Source organism: Mus caroli, chromosome 17 (genome assembly GCF_900094665.2).
Source record: "Mus caroli chromosome 17, CAROLI_EIJ_v1.1, whole genome shotgun sequence".
Taxonomy (NCBI): Eukaryota; Metazoa; Chordata; class Mammalia; order Rodentia; family Muridae; genus Mus; species Mus caroli.
This window is the reverse complement of record NC_034586.1, coordinates 26823709-26840035: the sequence shown is the minus strand read 5'-3', so window position 1 is coordinate 26840035 and position 16327 is coordinate 26823709. Positions and strand designations below refer to the sequence as shown.

At 49.9% G+C, this 16327-nt stretch overlaps 1 protein-coding gene across 3 annotated transcripts in view; it reads right to left on the bottom strand.

The window, feature by feature from the left end:
- The window catches only part of Umodl1 (uromodulin like 1), a 56145-nt gene extending 40440 nt beyond the window's left edge, over positions 1-15705 (bottom strand). For 2 of the 3 annotated variants that reach the window (XM_021149284.1, XM_021149286.1), the window contains exons 1-4: positions 15562-15705; positions 11058-11300; positions 3529-3690; positions 1194-1312 (exon numbers count right to left, since the gene is read on the bottom strand). In XM_021149284.1, coding sequence (XP_021004943.1) covers positions 1194-1312; positions 3529-3690; positions 11058-11300; positions 15562-15640 — 603 coding nt within the window. In that variant the 5' untranslated portion in view covers positions 15641-15705. The remainder of the gene's footprint in view (positions 1-1193; positions 1313-3528; positions 3691-11057; positions 11301-15561) is intronic. The other variant, XM_021149285.2, reaches the window with a different exon arrangement.
- Positions 15706-16327: the final 622 nt, after the last annotated feature.

Sequence of the window (16327 nt, the reverse complement as noted above, 5' to 3'; positions counted from 1 at the left end):
GAGTGGATGAATATCTCAGGCACAGAGAGGTGAAACAATTTATCCAAGATCACACAGCAGATGCCAGGCTGGGCTCTGTACCCTGGTGGCCTGGCTGCAGAGCTGGGCTCCTATTGGCCCCATGGGTTGGCTCTCAACAAGCCAATAGCAAACAAGGATCGTGGGCACCACAGAGCTTCTAGGCAGAGGTAAGATTGCAGAAGACCCTCTAGGACAACAACATCACCTCACAGGTACAAGGACAGGGTTAGCGTGCCTGGCTGGTAGGTGTAGTGACTGAGGGATCCCGTTCTTAGCCTTGCACCCGTGGGACATTGTCTGTGGGACCTAGAGATGCAGAATGGAAATTGTCACCCCTTGCTGGACTCATTACGCTGTGGTAAGCCAGCAGCAGGGCAGCAAACCCCACTGGGCCCTCCATGTGTACAGCCTTTTATCCACAGTTGACTGTAAGAGAGCAGGCTGCTGTTAAAAGGCATAGCGGGTGTGTGTGTGTGTGTGTGTGTGTGTGTGTGTGTGTGTGTGTGTGTGCCCTGCTGCTGTTTAAAGGCATAGTGGAGTAGGATCCCCAAGTCGGGACAATGCTGCCATAGAGAGATATCCTGACTAGAAATAGCTGTGGTATGCCTGAAGTATGGCTGCAATGAAGGGGTCTCTACCAGGGTAGCTTTGACCTCAAGGGATATTGGGCACTGCCTGGAGCCATGTTTGGTTGTCATACTGGGGGATGCTCCTGGCCTAAACAGGACACACTAGGATTCTACAAAGTGAGAATGGGCACTTCAGGGTTGGGGGCTGAGGGGCTAAGGCCATACTGAGCAGCTCAAGGAGGCTTGCCCCATCCCACACACCAGGTGCAGACGTCAGAATTCAAAATAACCACACTCTGATCACAGACATTCTACTGTGTCTCTCTGGATTTTGGTTTGTTTGTTTTTTGAGACAGTCTCAAGTAGCCTAGGCTGACCTTGAACTTGCTATATAGCCATGGATGGCCTCGAACTCCTCCTGATCGTCCTGTCTGCCTGATCGTCCTGTCTGCATGCCCCATGGGTTAGGGGTTACAGGGGACGCTGATTTACTTTTGTTAAGAATTCAAGTTTGCTTCAGGGTCAGTCACTCAGGACACTGAGGGGATGTCTCCCCTCTCTGTCTGCCCAAGGAGAAACATGACATTTGTAACCATCGCTCACCAAAGAGTAGAGCAGGCGAGTGTGGTTCCGGAGCCCAGGGTCCTCTCGCTGCAGGTCCTCAAAGCCCATCTTCACCAGCACAGTCACATTGTACCAGCTCACCATGCTCTTCTCTGTACCTGCAGGTCAGAAGCCAATGAGTTACAATCCTGGGCACAGGGCACAGCCACCAGAGGCCATGGGTGGTCAGCAGGGCCTGGAAGGCAGGAGATCACCTTTCTCTATAAAATGCCTGCAGGGAGCTTCCTGCTGTCTGCACTCTTCCTGTTGCTAAAAGGACCACTGGCTCCCACCTGTGAAGTCAAAGACCTTGCTTGAAGAGAGACCCTTGGGACACAGTTCAGTCTTTGTTATAATGTAACATAAAATCAGTGCAATACACTGTTGCTTCCTTACACTGACAGCAAATGGTATTGAAGAGCAAAAACTTATAATTTTGGGTCTTATAGCATGTGGTATCTACGTTCAAGAAATTCAGGGCTGAAGAATAGACCCAGGCGGGTCCAGGTACAGCCAAACCCACCCTGTAGCTAAGAATGTCCGGCCATAAAAGATAAAAAAGAGAATGCAGGAACTAGCCAGGGCTATCAGGACGGACCAAATGGCCATCTGGCAGGATGGCATCTCCTGGGCAGCGCCTCTCTATAGCCCACCATAAATCATACATTGACCAGGTGTCCTGCTGACCTGGAGAAGTCCCAAGCCCTTGTGCCTCCCTACACCTTAGCCGGCACGTACTACCCTGTTAATTTGTAATCACCTCGCCGGCATTTAAATAAGCCAATCATGTGTAACTGCGCAAATTCTTTCAGCTCCCCCCCCCTTTTGGTTTGTGGTTTTTGCCTTTATAAGCCTGTAAAAAGTTTGGGCCGGGGTCGAACTCCTCTGCCCCCTGCGCAGTGCATGAATTTTGACCCCAGCATGCTGGCTTAAGTGCTCCTTTGTTGTTTGTGTGTTTGTGTGCCATTAAAGCCTCGTGTAGTTACAGCAAGTTCAGTCTCAGCGTTCTACTGGTTGCGCGCCTTCCCGAGGGGGGTCTTTCAGTATGGTGTGTGGTATTCTCTGTAACACCATTTACATTAGACGTCACCTGCTGTCTAGGTGAATAGTATTAGTGCCTGACATTAGAATGTCATACGTGACTGCATACTAGACAGTGGATGCTGTCACTTGAAGCACATGTAACATTCGTATATCCAGTCTATTCAGTTACCCTTAGAAACAGGAAACATGGGTTCCAAGACTCCCGGGGGTCACCAGAGTCTGCAGATGTCCAAGTCCCATGTAAACTGAACAAGTTGGGCTGGAGAGATGGCTCAGTGGATAAGAGTTCTGGATGTTCCTCTAGAGGACCTGAGTCAATTTCCAGCACCCACACAGTTGCTCCAACCGTCTGTAACTCCAGTCCCAGGCAAGCCCCATGCCGCCTTCTGACCTTGGTGGGTACCATACACACAGGCAAAACACTCATACACATAAAAAATATAAATAAATAAATAACTATTTAAAGTGGACAAGGGTTTGCATGTCAGCAAACTCTCTCCCAGACTCTCTAAATGTCTCTGGATAGTGCTGAGTGCAATGTAAATAAATGCCCGACAGTCTCTGTATATGCATTGTTTAGGGAACAGTGATTTAAAAAAAATATCATTACAAGTCTACTACCAATGTGCCCACATCAGGTCTTCCTGTTTAGGACACACATCAACCACAAAACATTTTTCAAATGTTTTAAATAATTCAGAATACAGAGCCTTTAAATACGAGGGCCAGCTGCAGTTCAGGAGTATAATGGGAATAGAGAAGAATTATAATATATTAATCCTTGATACTATATGTGGTAAGTTAATGGCTATATACTAATAGGACAATATAGTACATGTGGTATATATGCATATATATATATATATATATATATATATACATATATATATTAGTTTTCTGTATTTCTTGAGTTATGTGCATTGGTCCACCTCTGTTCCTAATACAGCCCCCTAGGCAGAGAGAACTTTCTGAAAGAGTGGGCACATGTGCCAGACTCCCTGAAGCTGCTCTGGGCTGTGAGATATAAGCAGGTCTGTGTTTCCTCAAGGGATACAGTTCCAATAAGCCCACTACTGTGCCAACCCTTGCCTTCCCTAACAAATGGCCATGGCTCTGCCTGCCACTGCTTTCTCCCCACACATTTAACTCTCTCAGGGCTCTAGGGACCACCCGTGGGAACAGGCAGACCCCCCTGTCCACCCTACTCCCAGCTCCAGGCTTCCCAGGGAAATGTGGCTACCACCTTCCCCAGATCGATGTTGTCTGGAGACCCTCCTCTTTGCACCCCTACCTGTGGGAGTGGGGGACACACAGTGACGGCCCCCTGGCCAGGAACAGCACTTCTGAAGTCCAGAGCAGTCTGTATCCAAGCTGCATGAAGGGCTAAGTGGCTCTGCTTCAGCTGTTGGGCAGACCCCGGGCCTCGATGCAAACTCCCGGGACCGGTTCAGGGCTGGAGGAATGAGACAAGTTAACCATATTAAGCAATAAAAGTAGGCTCAGTTGGCCTTGTGCTTGCCAACAGGAAGGCCTGGGCTCAGCCCCCAGCACCTGCTAAGACAAGGGGTGTGTGCGTGCGTGGTGCAATGTGCCTGGAAACCCAGTGCTCAGAGGAATCAGAGTTCAAGGTCACCCTCAGCTATGTAGCAAGTTCGAAGCTACCCTGGGATACACAGGATCCTGTCTCAAATGCAACCATGGGGGCTGGAAAGGAGGTTCCACGGTTTAGAGCGCTTGCTGTTGTTGCAGAGGACCAAGGTTCAGTTCCTAGTACCTACATGGTGGCTCACAACCACCTGTAACTCCAGCTCCAGGGGAATCTGATAACCTCTTCTGGTTTCCATAGACACTCCACACATGGCAAAATCAGACAGACACACATACGCAAGAGTAAAATAATTGGATCTGTTTGGTTTTTTGGTTCCTTTTGTTTTGTTTTGTTTTGTTTTTTTGAGACAGGGTTTCTCTGTGTAGCCCTGGCTGTCCTGGAACTCATTCTGTAGACCAGGCTGGCCTCGAACTCAGAAATCCGCCTGCCTCTGCCTCCCAAGTACTGGGATTAAAGGCGTGCGCCACCATGCCCGGTATGGATCTGTTTTTTAAAGCAACAACAGATACTTTTAAAAAAGGCATCAACCCTAATTGAACTGAGGGCTGTACACATTCATAGTTGATGCTACTTTCAGTTTCAGAAGTTCCATCTGTCCCGATTTGGGCAGAGACCCTGAAATTGTTGGAGGCTTGCTTACACTGGCTCTAAGACCACTGGGCTTCTTTTCTATTAAGGCAGCTTCAGGGGAGACCCCAAGTGCTTTCTGTCCCTCCAGTCCTAAGGAGTCCAGTTCCAGGGACCTTCTACCCATTCCTAGGACCAATACATACACACACACACACACACACACACACACACCATGTTTACGGAGCATTTCATTGAAACCAAAGAAGCTGTTTGGTGCCTAGTCCACAGACATGGCTATGCCCCACCTCTAGGAAATGAATTCCAAAGCAAACACACTAGCAATCCCTGAAGGTAAGTGAGCAGGGTCAGAGTCTCGAGTGACTGGTGGGCCTGGGTGGGGCCGGGTGGGGTCTGGGTGGGGCCTGGGTGGGCTCAGAGAAAGTTGCCTTTTGGAAGAGATTGCACCTGGGCCAAAGGAAGCTCATAACGGCCCTGCAGTCCTCAGCTCTGAGGTAAGGCCTGCTGGCCAAGGACCACGTAGAGCTGGTGTACCACCAGGGTGGAGTGCAGGCAGAAGGAATCCCACGGAGGCCATTACTGTGGGACCGGCCAGTATGTTTGGGATCGGGTGGTGATGGAGACACTTTTGGTGCCTTCAGACACTTTGACCTACTCCGTGCTCCCTTCTCTTGCACTCCCTGGATCCCTGGAGCTGCTGGAGTCTTCCAGCTGGAGTCAATGCCATGACTTCAACATTTGCTCCCTTCTATCAGCTGTCTTGCTTCCTGGGGACAAGGGTCACACATTTACCAACATTCCCCAAAGTGTTCAGAAGTGCCGTTCCAAGCCCTTCAAGTGTTAGACAATGCCAACCAATAGTTATGTTCTGAAGAAACCTGTGGTGGTCTGAGTGACAATGGCCCCCATAAGGGTTCAGATACTTGAATATTTGGGCCCCAGTTGGTGAAATTGCTTTGGAGGGATTAGGAGGTGTGGCCTTGTTGAAGAAAGTGTATTGGTGAGTGTTTCTCTATTGATGGTTCAAAAGCCCACACCATCTATAGTTAGGCGCCCTCTGCTGTGTTGCTTGTAGATCAAGATGTAAGCTCTCAGCTACTGCTCCAACCCCACGCCTGCCTGCCCGCCCGCCTGCCTGCCTGCCTGCCTGCTTGCCTACTGCTATGTTTCCCATCATGATGTTCATGATGGTCACGAATGCTAACCATTTGAAACAATAAGCCCCAAATAGATGCTTTATTTTGTATGTTTCCTTGGTCATGGTGTCTGATCAAAGCAATAGCAAAGTAACTATGACAGTATCCCATGAGGCAGGAGGAAGGTTAGCCAGGGCCTGGGAGGGGTGGAGAGGCAGCCCAGAGATGCTATAGTCTCAGAGACAATCCTCTTGGGTCCCCCAGGGTTTCTGGAGATTTCTGTAGCTAATGAAGAGAACTGTGGCCTCACTTCTATTGGGAACAAGTCCCAAGGACAGCCACTCAACCAAAGCAAATATAGCGTACAAGGTAGCATGGGCCCTGCTCAGGAAGCTGAGCCTTGTGTTTTGCTATTTAGAAACACATGGTGAAAGTCATGATTAGTAACATTGTCATTTCCAAGCTATGGGCTTGGTCCTTCATTTCCTCAATATCTAGGCGCATATACAATGTGTCCAGGTCGGAGAGAAAGGATTGAGCTGAGTCAAACTGCAAGCCAAGCAAGGAACATGTGTGTGTGTGTGTGTGTGTGTGTGTGTGTGTGTGCAGTCTTCCTGTCAGGAGCAGAACAGATGCTCATCTGACAGTGTGAACGCTAAAGAGGCCGTGGGCCAAGCAGATAGAAGAATGGGGGTGGGCTGGGCTGGGTAAGGTGTTCTGACATGAAGGCCAAACACTGCAGGAGGTTTGATATCAGCTATGCTCCGGGTTTCTGGGCTGTAAAGCATGTCCCCGTGAGTAAGATGCTCACTGTGGAGAAAACTGATCTGCAGGACCTAGGCACATTTCCTGCAGATCTAAGACAATTCTAAACTGGAAAGATTTGCCGAAATACAGGGGGGAAAAAGAGGCTACCTCATAAAAAGCGGAGAGTTGGTTAATATGCTAGCCACACAAGTGCCATGACCTGAACTCAGAAGTTCCAGAAACCCAGCCTTGCATAGAGGTACACACTGGTTATCCCAGCTCTTGGGAATCTCAGACAGCTGGATCCCCAGGGCCATGGGCTAGTCAGCATAGCTGGATTGGAGAGAGCTCCAGACAGCGAGAGACCCTGTCTCAAAAAATGGAGATGGTACCCAACCTGAGGTTGTTCTCTGGACACACACACACATACACACACACACACACACACACACACACACACACACACACACACGAAAAGAAAAAAAAGAAAAGAAAGGAAAGGAAAGGAAAGGAAAAGAAAAGAAAGGAAAGAAAAGAAGAAAGGAAAAGAAAAGAAAAGAAAGGAAAGGAAAGGAAAGGAGAGGAAAAGAAAGGAAAGAAAAGAAGAAAAGAAAAGAAAAGAAAAGAAAAGAAAAGAAAAGAAAAGAAAAGGGCTCTAACAATGGTTGCCTAGCAACAGTGGGGTTCTGGAACCCAAGTTCCTCATCTTAACTTTATTGCTGCTGGGAATTCCCCTTCCCCCAGGGAGGGCTGGTGACTAACTCTGTGTCCTAAAGGAATAGCCAGTCAATTTGGTAGAAAGTCAAAAATCTCTCCTTTCTCAACTCAGTGCAAACAATGAAACAACGAGTCAGTGCTCCTCAGTGCTTGGCAACCCAGCAAGTCTCAGTTCAGCCAGACGGCCCCAGAGATTCCTATTTGGACCACAGCCTCCAAGACTGCCCAGAGCTAAGGAATCCCTGGCTGGTGAGCACAATCCTTCTGGGATCCCCCTCCCTCTGATTCTCAGCCTGGTCAGCACAAGGCATCTCTGGGCATTTGCATGAAGATGGGAGGTTGGAGGTGGGCCTGGTCCAGCAGGGTTTATACCAGGAGTCAGAGTTCACCAAACTGCTAGCAGGCGGGGAGGGGCCATACAAACCAGGGATGCTGCCCACAGGGCTCCATCTGCTGGAATCTGCACTGAGGACAGATCCAATGGGTAATGTCCATCGCATGCAGCGTTCGTGATAACTAACCGTTAGAGGCAGTTGATGGCTGATTGGGTAATTACGCATCTATATGTGACAATTCTCTGAGGCCACACAATCAATGGCTACAGTAATATTATTGACAAAGAAGTCATTCTGGGGAATTGCTAAGTGATTAGGAAACAAAATAAATCAACAGAAAGTTCCAGCAGGGCAGCTGGACTCTTGTGCAGTGTTGGCCCTAGGGCATGATGGGACACATCTCTAGAGATGACTTTTGAGTGGCAGACTTTTCGGTGCTTGCTCTCTGGTCTTTGCTTTGCTTCTAAAATCTGTACCTGTTGAGATCACATTTATAACTATATATTAAACATTTTCAATAAGTGAATAGATGACTTAGCATTGAGATTCTTGGGGCTGGAAAGAGGTGATGACATTGGAAGTCACAGCAAGTATGCCCTGGGTGTCATTTCCCTGGTTTGGATGGCTGCTTACTGAGTGGGAGGAGAAAGAAAGTCATTATCTGGGCTTGCACCACTGGCTTGGGGAGAGAGGCTCCAAACACCAGGGCTGAGAGACAAAGGCTGTCCCCACTGAGGCAGAGGTGAGTGTGTCTTTCATCTTGTGTTTGCTCCTCTGCAACACCTGTGGGCCCAGCTGGAATCAGGCCTTGTTCTGCATACATTGGGGCCTTGGGCTGGAGCAGTTAGACAGTGGTGAGTTCACCTCAAATTAACAACAGGGGAAGCTGTCTGCCCACACCTGTGGTGTCAATGCTGCCCTGGAGGCAGCATCAAGTCACCAAGGGGGTGTCCCTGAGACACTTAGGTGCTCAGTTCTCAAAGATAAGATAGGGGACACTACAGTGGCCCCACAGGGCATATCAAGACACCAAGCTTTGACACCAGCAGGGACCTCCCTAAGGGAAACCCTGGTGTCAGGATAAAAATGATAAAAAAGACAGAGAAGCTATGGGCCTGGAGACAAAAAGCTGGGGAAGGAAGGAGGCCCTTCCTCAGGTACTGATTTTGTCTTTCCATTGATAAAGACAAGAGACCTCAGGCCCCATTGATGAGGCCAAACGGCTCAATCCAGCCAGCATGTCTTTTCCTACTGACACCTGAAAGATGACCAACCACTAAACCATGTCGACTCAGGGACAAGATGGTCTGTAACCTGTTGCCAACTCTGTAATGCTGGCTCATCCTGGACCCTGCAACGAAGCCACAGATCCCAGTTTCTCCTGAATGGAGGAAGAGGACGGTGGGAAGAGAACCCTTCAAGCTTCAGAGGGTGACAGAGGAGCCTCTGTTTCTGTCACCACTGATGTCCTCTGTGCCCTGAAATGCCTCCTCTGCTTCCCTCACTGGGACTGTTAGTCTCAGATTTCAGACTCCCTTATAGCAAGCTGTATTGCCTGAACTGAAAAACTTGATTCCTTGATGTGGGACAGAAGGAAGGACTGGGCACTCTTTTTTAATTATTGTAGAAGTATTTTGCATATTGATATTATTAATATTATTAATAACCTAGCACACTCTTAATGGCTTGTTAGTTCTGAGAGAACTCCGACTCCATCCCAAATCTAGATGCCCTTGGATATATACAGGGTTGATGCTGGCAGCAGCTGAAAACCTGACTCTGTTATTAAGAAGTGCTTGGTAGGCTGGTAAGACGGCTCAGTGAGTTAAGGTGCTTGATGCAAAACATCAACTTGAGTTGATCCCTAGGACCCACATGGTGGAAGGAGAGAACTTCCCCCTGTAAGTTGTTCTCTCTCTCTCTCTCTCTCTCTCTCTCTCTCTCTCTCTCTCTCTCTCTCTCNCACACACACACACACACACACACACACACACACACACACACACGTGTGCATAAATAATTTTGTCTTTTTTTTCCTCTGGAGTTGAGGACTGAACCTAGGACCTTGCACTTGCTAGACAAGCACTCTACCCCTGAGCTAAATCCCCAACCTCTGAAATCACTTTAAAAAAAAAGAAGAGTGTCAGCCCAAATGTCCACAGAGGAAGGAGGAATTCCAGGGCTGATAAAGAGGGAGTCTCAGACAGTCACCTGCATCTCAGGGGCAAGGCTGGCCTCTGGATGTGTGCTGTTCACCTGTTCCTATAGAGCTTGCTGCCTGGAGATGAGAGGGAGATAGGTTTTTGGGGTTAAAACCACCCTCCTTTCCAGACCACGTCTCTCTGAATACAGCACAATGTGAAGCTCCTATTCCTGTCTTTCTGCCGTTGTGGTGACCCATCTGACTGTCCCAGTTACCGTGTGACTACACAGCTCAGGGTCTACTGCCAGTCTGACCACAGTTGCACCGCCTGCAGGTCACTGGTCTGTCCCACACTGTGTTCTGGTGGCAGACCCAGGAACCTCCTATCCGCCATGACCCAAGAAGACCTCATAGAAGACCATACTCGATGCCAACGTCCTTCCCTCCCCCACCTTCTTTGGGCTGCTCCCTAGCTGCCCACTGTCCTATTTGGCTGGGCCTGCTAAGATCTAAGAGGTAGTGCACTCTTCAACCCCACAGGGCCACTCTCCCTTGAGAGACCGGCAGAACCTTTGGACTATACAGAAGCCCGTTTCAAATGATATTGACTCAGAACAAGCAAGCACACACACCCACACCCACACATACCTTTGCTAGAAGACATACTTGGTGCACCCTGCTCCAAATTAGGAGCTGGGTGCTGCGCTCCAAGCCACACTCAGCTCTGGCTATGACATGGGCAACCATATGGACCACCTAGGTAACCGACCTGCACATCCTACAAACCTGCGCCAAGGAGCAGAAGGCCCAGCACCTCTGTCTCTTTCTAGTGGAGACCAGATTAGGATTTAAGGTGAGACAAGAGTTCTATAGCAGCCTTGGGAAGAGAGCGCCGTCTCCAGTGTTGGAGAGGTTGGGACACTGTGTCAAACACCACTGTGTTAGAATCATTCAGCATTATAAAAAGCCACAGATGCTCATGTTGGACCTTGATCAATGCTGCCACCAGCTCTGAGGCTGCTGCATGGTGCAGAATATCCCAGAGGCCCTTGCTATACAGTCAGCTCTGAGTACCACTGAGGCTCTCCAGCCCATGGTATCTCTCCTGCATGTTAACAGGCTGATGATGGCAGACATAGTGGTATATTCCTTTAATCCCAGCAGTCAGGAAGCAGAAGCAGGCAGATCTCTGTGAGTTCAAGTCTAGCCTGGTCTACAGAGTGAATTCCAGAACAGGGAGGGCTACAAAGTGAGACTCTGTCTCAGAGAAACAAACACTAAAAATCAAAGGGCTGGTGATTCTTGTACTTCACTTGAGCTATGAAATCAGAAATCTGGGGATGGGTTCATGAAAAGCACCCCAGAAACACTAAAGTTCAAGAAAGACGGAGGTGTAATGTTCTAGAAAGATCTAGGATTCCAGGGAGACATCGCAGGCTTGCACACACAGCCCCAGCAGCTTCTCCCTCCAGGGGAAAAGCAGCTCAGCCCAGCCCTACCCCATCGCTTGCTCACCCGTGCCCCCCCGCCCCCCCAGTGACTCACACAGAACGCAGTAGAGGCCAAGTTGCTCAAAGCCCGCACAGCAGTCAGTCACATTCCTGGACTCAGGGACATCCATCGCCAGGTACTGGGTCCGGTACACAGTCTTGGGGCACTTTTTCCAGGGGATCCATCCTCCGCAGTACACGTAGGCTGTGTGAGAGGTCTGCACAGCCTGCAGCTTCTGGACACTTCGGGTCACCGGGTAGCTGCAGAGCTGGTAGCTCAGCAGGGAGAGGCCATTTTCTACAAAGAAGACCGCCAGAGGATGTATTAGCAAACCAAGGCGGCGAAGCACTGGATTAGATCACTGTGCCCTGTATGAGTGCTGGCTCTTGGCAGCAGTAAGCTAACTGAGGTCTCTACTGTCGAACGGGCCCTAGAACCAGCCCAACAGTCCTAGTGTGGCCTTTGCCTTTTCAAAAACCAAACCCACCCCTCTGCTTGCATAAACACATAGCCATTGACATCGGCCTGTACTCGAAGAACTCTCATCCTGTTCAAAGCCGGGAGCCATCCAGGCTGGATTTGACTGTAATGTTCAGCCCAACCAAGCACATAGACTTGGAGCCCAAGATCTGGACACCATGTCCCAGTTGTCACTCTGCCTTTGGTCCCACTTGCTGCAGACTCTCTTACATATCAGTATCCATAAATCTGAGTCTGGCCATGTGGCCCACAGACAGGCAAGAATCACCCAACAAGTGTGGACTGTGGGTCCAGGGATGGTAACAACAGCTTTTTTTTGGAATGGAATGGAAGATGGATAACCAAACATTTAATCTATGTCTGTATGGATGCATGCATGCATGCACACATGTACACACATACATGCATGTATATGTGTATGTGTGTACATGCATGTATGTGTGTATTTTTGTATGTATATATGCATGTGTGCATTTGTGCACTTATGTATGTATTTTTGTATGTATGAGTGTATCCATGTATGAATGCATGCACACATGTAAGTATGGATGCAAGTATGTATGAACACATGTACACACATGCATGTATATGAATGTATGCATGCATGTATGCATGTACATATATATGTGTGAGTGTATATATGCATGTATGGACATATGTATATATGCACCATCATCATCACTGTAAGAGGACACAACTGTCCTTGATGAAGGAGGCCAGCCCATCTTAGCTCATCTCCTCAGGCCTGCCCTGGGCCTCCCTCTGAGGCTGGCCTAGGGCTGAGAAACTGTCCTTTTCAGCGGCAGCAGCATGGCTTCCCAGACTTGCATGCCCGTGACATTTTCCAGCCCCTCACCACTTCATGATGGGCTGCCTCCCATGAAACCTCTGTCACTTTATAGCATAGAAATGCTAGGGGTCAAGGTGTGTCCTCCTAAAAGATGCTAGAACCTCAGAGCCCAGGCACTCAGACAGCAGCCCTGTTGGGCAGACCCTGGTAGGACTGCTATCTTTCTGAAAATAGGAAACTGGAACAGGCACTTAGGCACATGTGTGTGAGCGCACATGTGCGTGCATACACACACACATACACACATATTCACACAAGGAGAGAGAGAAAGAATGTGTGTGTGTGTGTGTATGAGAGAGAGAGAGAGAGAGAGAGAGAGAGAGCCATATGAGGGAGAAGGCAAAGATCAGGGTGATCTTCTACAGGCTAAAAGGTGGCAAAGATTTCTAAACACATCAAGAACACAGGCTTGGATGGACTCAGCCCCCATGGTCCCAGAGAGAGCCAGGCCAACACTTAGCAGTAGAGCCAGGTCCTCAGAGCTGTGGGAGAAGCCACTTAAGCTTCTTTACCTCAGCAGTCCTGAAACTCTCATGCAGGGCCCATGAATGCCCCCTCTCAGCTCCCCGTCAGCTGCTAGACGGCTCGATACACCAGCATCTTTGAATACTCAACTTCAGAGCCCCCTCGCCCCAGTTTCCCCAAATGTCGAGGCCTGCAGAGCCCAGGGCCGCAGCTCCCATCCCCACCTTGAGGACTAGTGTCTGGGGAAGCTTGGAGACGGAAGTCATCTCAGGAGCAGCGGCCATTATCACCCACTGGACCATGAAGTCACCTCTGCAGAGCCTTCCCTGGCCTATGGCAGACCACAGGTGGGGACAGCATGACATCTCAGCCGCCACTGTTGGGGGAGGAGCACTGCAGCTTCCTCCCAGGTAGACACAGCACAGAGTCCCACCTTGGCCCCAGAGTCCTGGGCTCTGCAGCCACCACCAAGGGTAGGGAGCAGCTCTAGCCCAGTCCCTGTCCCCCATGGGGTCAGCCTGGCCTTTGGAAAGCCTATAACTCCTCCTCACTGAAAGTGGTCACAGTCTATTCTGGAGAGAAACGGAGGCTCTTAGGACATGAATGTGGCCAGAGACCAAGCTCTCAGGGACTACCCAGGGGAGGGGTGGCAGAGAGTAGCATCTTGACTTTGCGGAGTCAGCCAAAGCTGGGGTAGCCTGCAAGAGCCTACTGGAGTTGATGGAGATTCTTCAACTTAGCCTCAGCAGAGACGTCAGCCATGTTCATGAAGGACACAGGCTCTAGGGAGCCAGCTGCCTCCACCGGATCCTTATAGGGTCAACAGTTCCTCCTACACACACACACCCAAACACACACACACACACACACACACACACACACACACACACACACGCCACACCACGCACACACACACACCATGCACCACAAACCACACACACATACCACACACACACACACACACCACACATACACACACATACACACACCATACAACACACACACACACACACACACACACACACACACACACAGCCTCCTCCATCTCCAGAAAAGCCTGGGAAACGTTCATCTTTCTTTGCTTTTTATCTTCTACTGAGGTCACTGTGCCATCTTCAACTCTGGGGACAGGTAGAGCTAGGGTAGAAACCCCCTTACAGGACCTGCTGTGCAAAGTCTCTTTCAAGAGCCATCACAGCAGGAGGTGAAAAATCGCACTGGGCTCTAGGCCAGTGGTTCTCACCCTTCCTAATGCTGTGGCCCTTTAACACAGTTCCTCGCGTTGTGGTGACCCCCAACCATGAAATTATTTTCATTGCTACCTCATAACTATAATTTTGCTACTGCTATTAATCGTAATGTAAATATCTGCGTTTCCCATGGTCTTAGGTGACCTCATCAAAGGATTATTTGACCCCACCCCCACCCCAAGGGGTCACAACCCACAGGCAAGAACCACAAACACCACACTAGAGTGAGTGCGGTTCCCAGTTCACTCTCCTCCCCCACAACCCTCACATTGCTCTACAAATGCCCACTTAGGTCATGAGGTCCTCCTTGCTCCTGAGAGTACACCCTGGCCGACCCCCTGCTGAAGGCAAGTGATGCTTGGCTCCCTCCTCAGAAGCATGCTCAGTGCAGTCACGCCTGGGATGGAGCAGCCCCCAGGAATATGTCATACGTCTGTCTCCCAACCCTGTCATTCCTAAAACAATTTCTATGTCCTGCAGTTATGGGGTTAGGTTGTAAAGTTAACACCTTGTACACAATGATAAGCCAGTACAGGTTCCACAGTTCTGAACCATGAGTAGGCAGGCGACCCCAAGGAAGGCTGCACTGTGTCCTGTGGTCTCACATGAACAATGAGGGGGTCACAGCCTCCTGTAGGAGATCCCCCGTGAAGTTCCTGATGTTTCACTCTGTCTATGACTAAGCTATATGGTACACACACACACACACACACACACAGCACAAAACAAATTCCCAAGTACAGTAAAATCCTCCTCTGGACAGAAAACAATGCAGACCAGGCTCAAAAATGGAGGAGACTTCAGAAACAAAACAGATCTCTGAGTTCCCAGCCAAGTCAGAAAGATTGTAAGAGGAAAGGGACCAGAAGGTTTGTGATCATAATTCCTTGGAGTCTGGGGTTTGGGGAATACAGGGTCTGGTCAGGTATGTTGGGTTGGGTTGGTAGTTCTGGGGATAGAACCCAGGCTCATGCGTGCTGGATACCCTGAACTGCGCCCCAACTCCACAGTGTCTTTTTAAAGACCTTCTGAGCAATGAGTTTCCCCATGCTTGGCCTACTCCCTCGCTGCACCCCCTACTCTGCAATTCTGTACTTGAGAACATGTGGCCGAGGGTGAGTCTGAGCCACGCTGATCTGTAAGCCACCCTGCTGCCCTTCCCTGATCTGTAAACAAGACCTTCGTGCTGGGTACCGAATTTTACACTCACATCCCTCCCTCGGAAATGTAGCACTTCAGGCCTAACCCAGCCTCAAAATCTGCTTCCCAACCCCACGGACCCTACACATTGGAGGCACACTCCCATTGGGGAAGCCCTCATTCTGAAAGCATACCCAGTGCTCGGCCGCAGCCTGTTGCTAATGGTACAGACAGTGTGGCAGGCAGGCCGGCCAGAACAAGATACCTCTCTCAGAGAAGATGCTTGCTGGCCAGCCAGGGTCCCAGCAGTCACTGCCCTTTCGAGACCCACTCTTAGAAGTCCCTTCTCTGGATTCACCCCTAGATCCCTCACCTGTAAAGCCACTGGCCTGGCTCAGGTCCACAGTACAGGCCAAAGCCAGCAGGAACAGCCTCAGAGTCCGGGACATCATCCTGTGGTGGTGTGCAGACAGGGCTTGCGACTTCTACTGCAGTGTCCTGAGTCCTAAGCCAGGCTCCGAGGATTCTGAGCTGCCCCAGCCTGGAGAAAAGGTCCCTCTGTCCTCTGTGCTGTTGCTAGTGGCAGTGACTTCAGAGGAGCACTCACTGGGAGCAGTCCCTTATGGCTGCTCATTAACGCCAGCCACCGACCGGCATGGCTGTGTCCCTGGGGGCACCTGCATGTCAGAGCCTATTCTTGCTCTGAGCAGATGGGATCTTTGAGGAAAGGTGAGCAGTAAGCAGCTTCGGCCACATCAGTGAGTCTCATCTTGTTTGTACGTAGAAAATGCATTTCAGACCCAGATCTGACTCTCCACATCGGACACGAAGTATTCCATTACCCAGCTGCTCCCAGCTGGCAGGAGAAGACAGGCCCACATCAAAGTGTCACCTCGGCTCCAGAGGGGAGCCTTCACACCGCTCAACAATAGAGGTCAGAGGTCACAGCCAAGTTCGTCAGCTCCGCGAAGTCCCAACTGGGCATGGAAATGCTTGCGCTCACAGAGACTTTCTGTGCCCATCGGGGTTCAGAATGGAGAAAATATGAAATGAACAGCCGGAGGTGAGTGGGCAAGCCAGTGACCGGACAGCATCCATGTGCCATGTTAAGTGGAAAGTGAGCTCAGTTATGAGAGGCC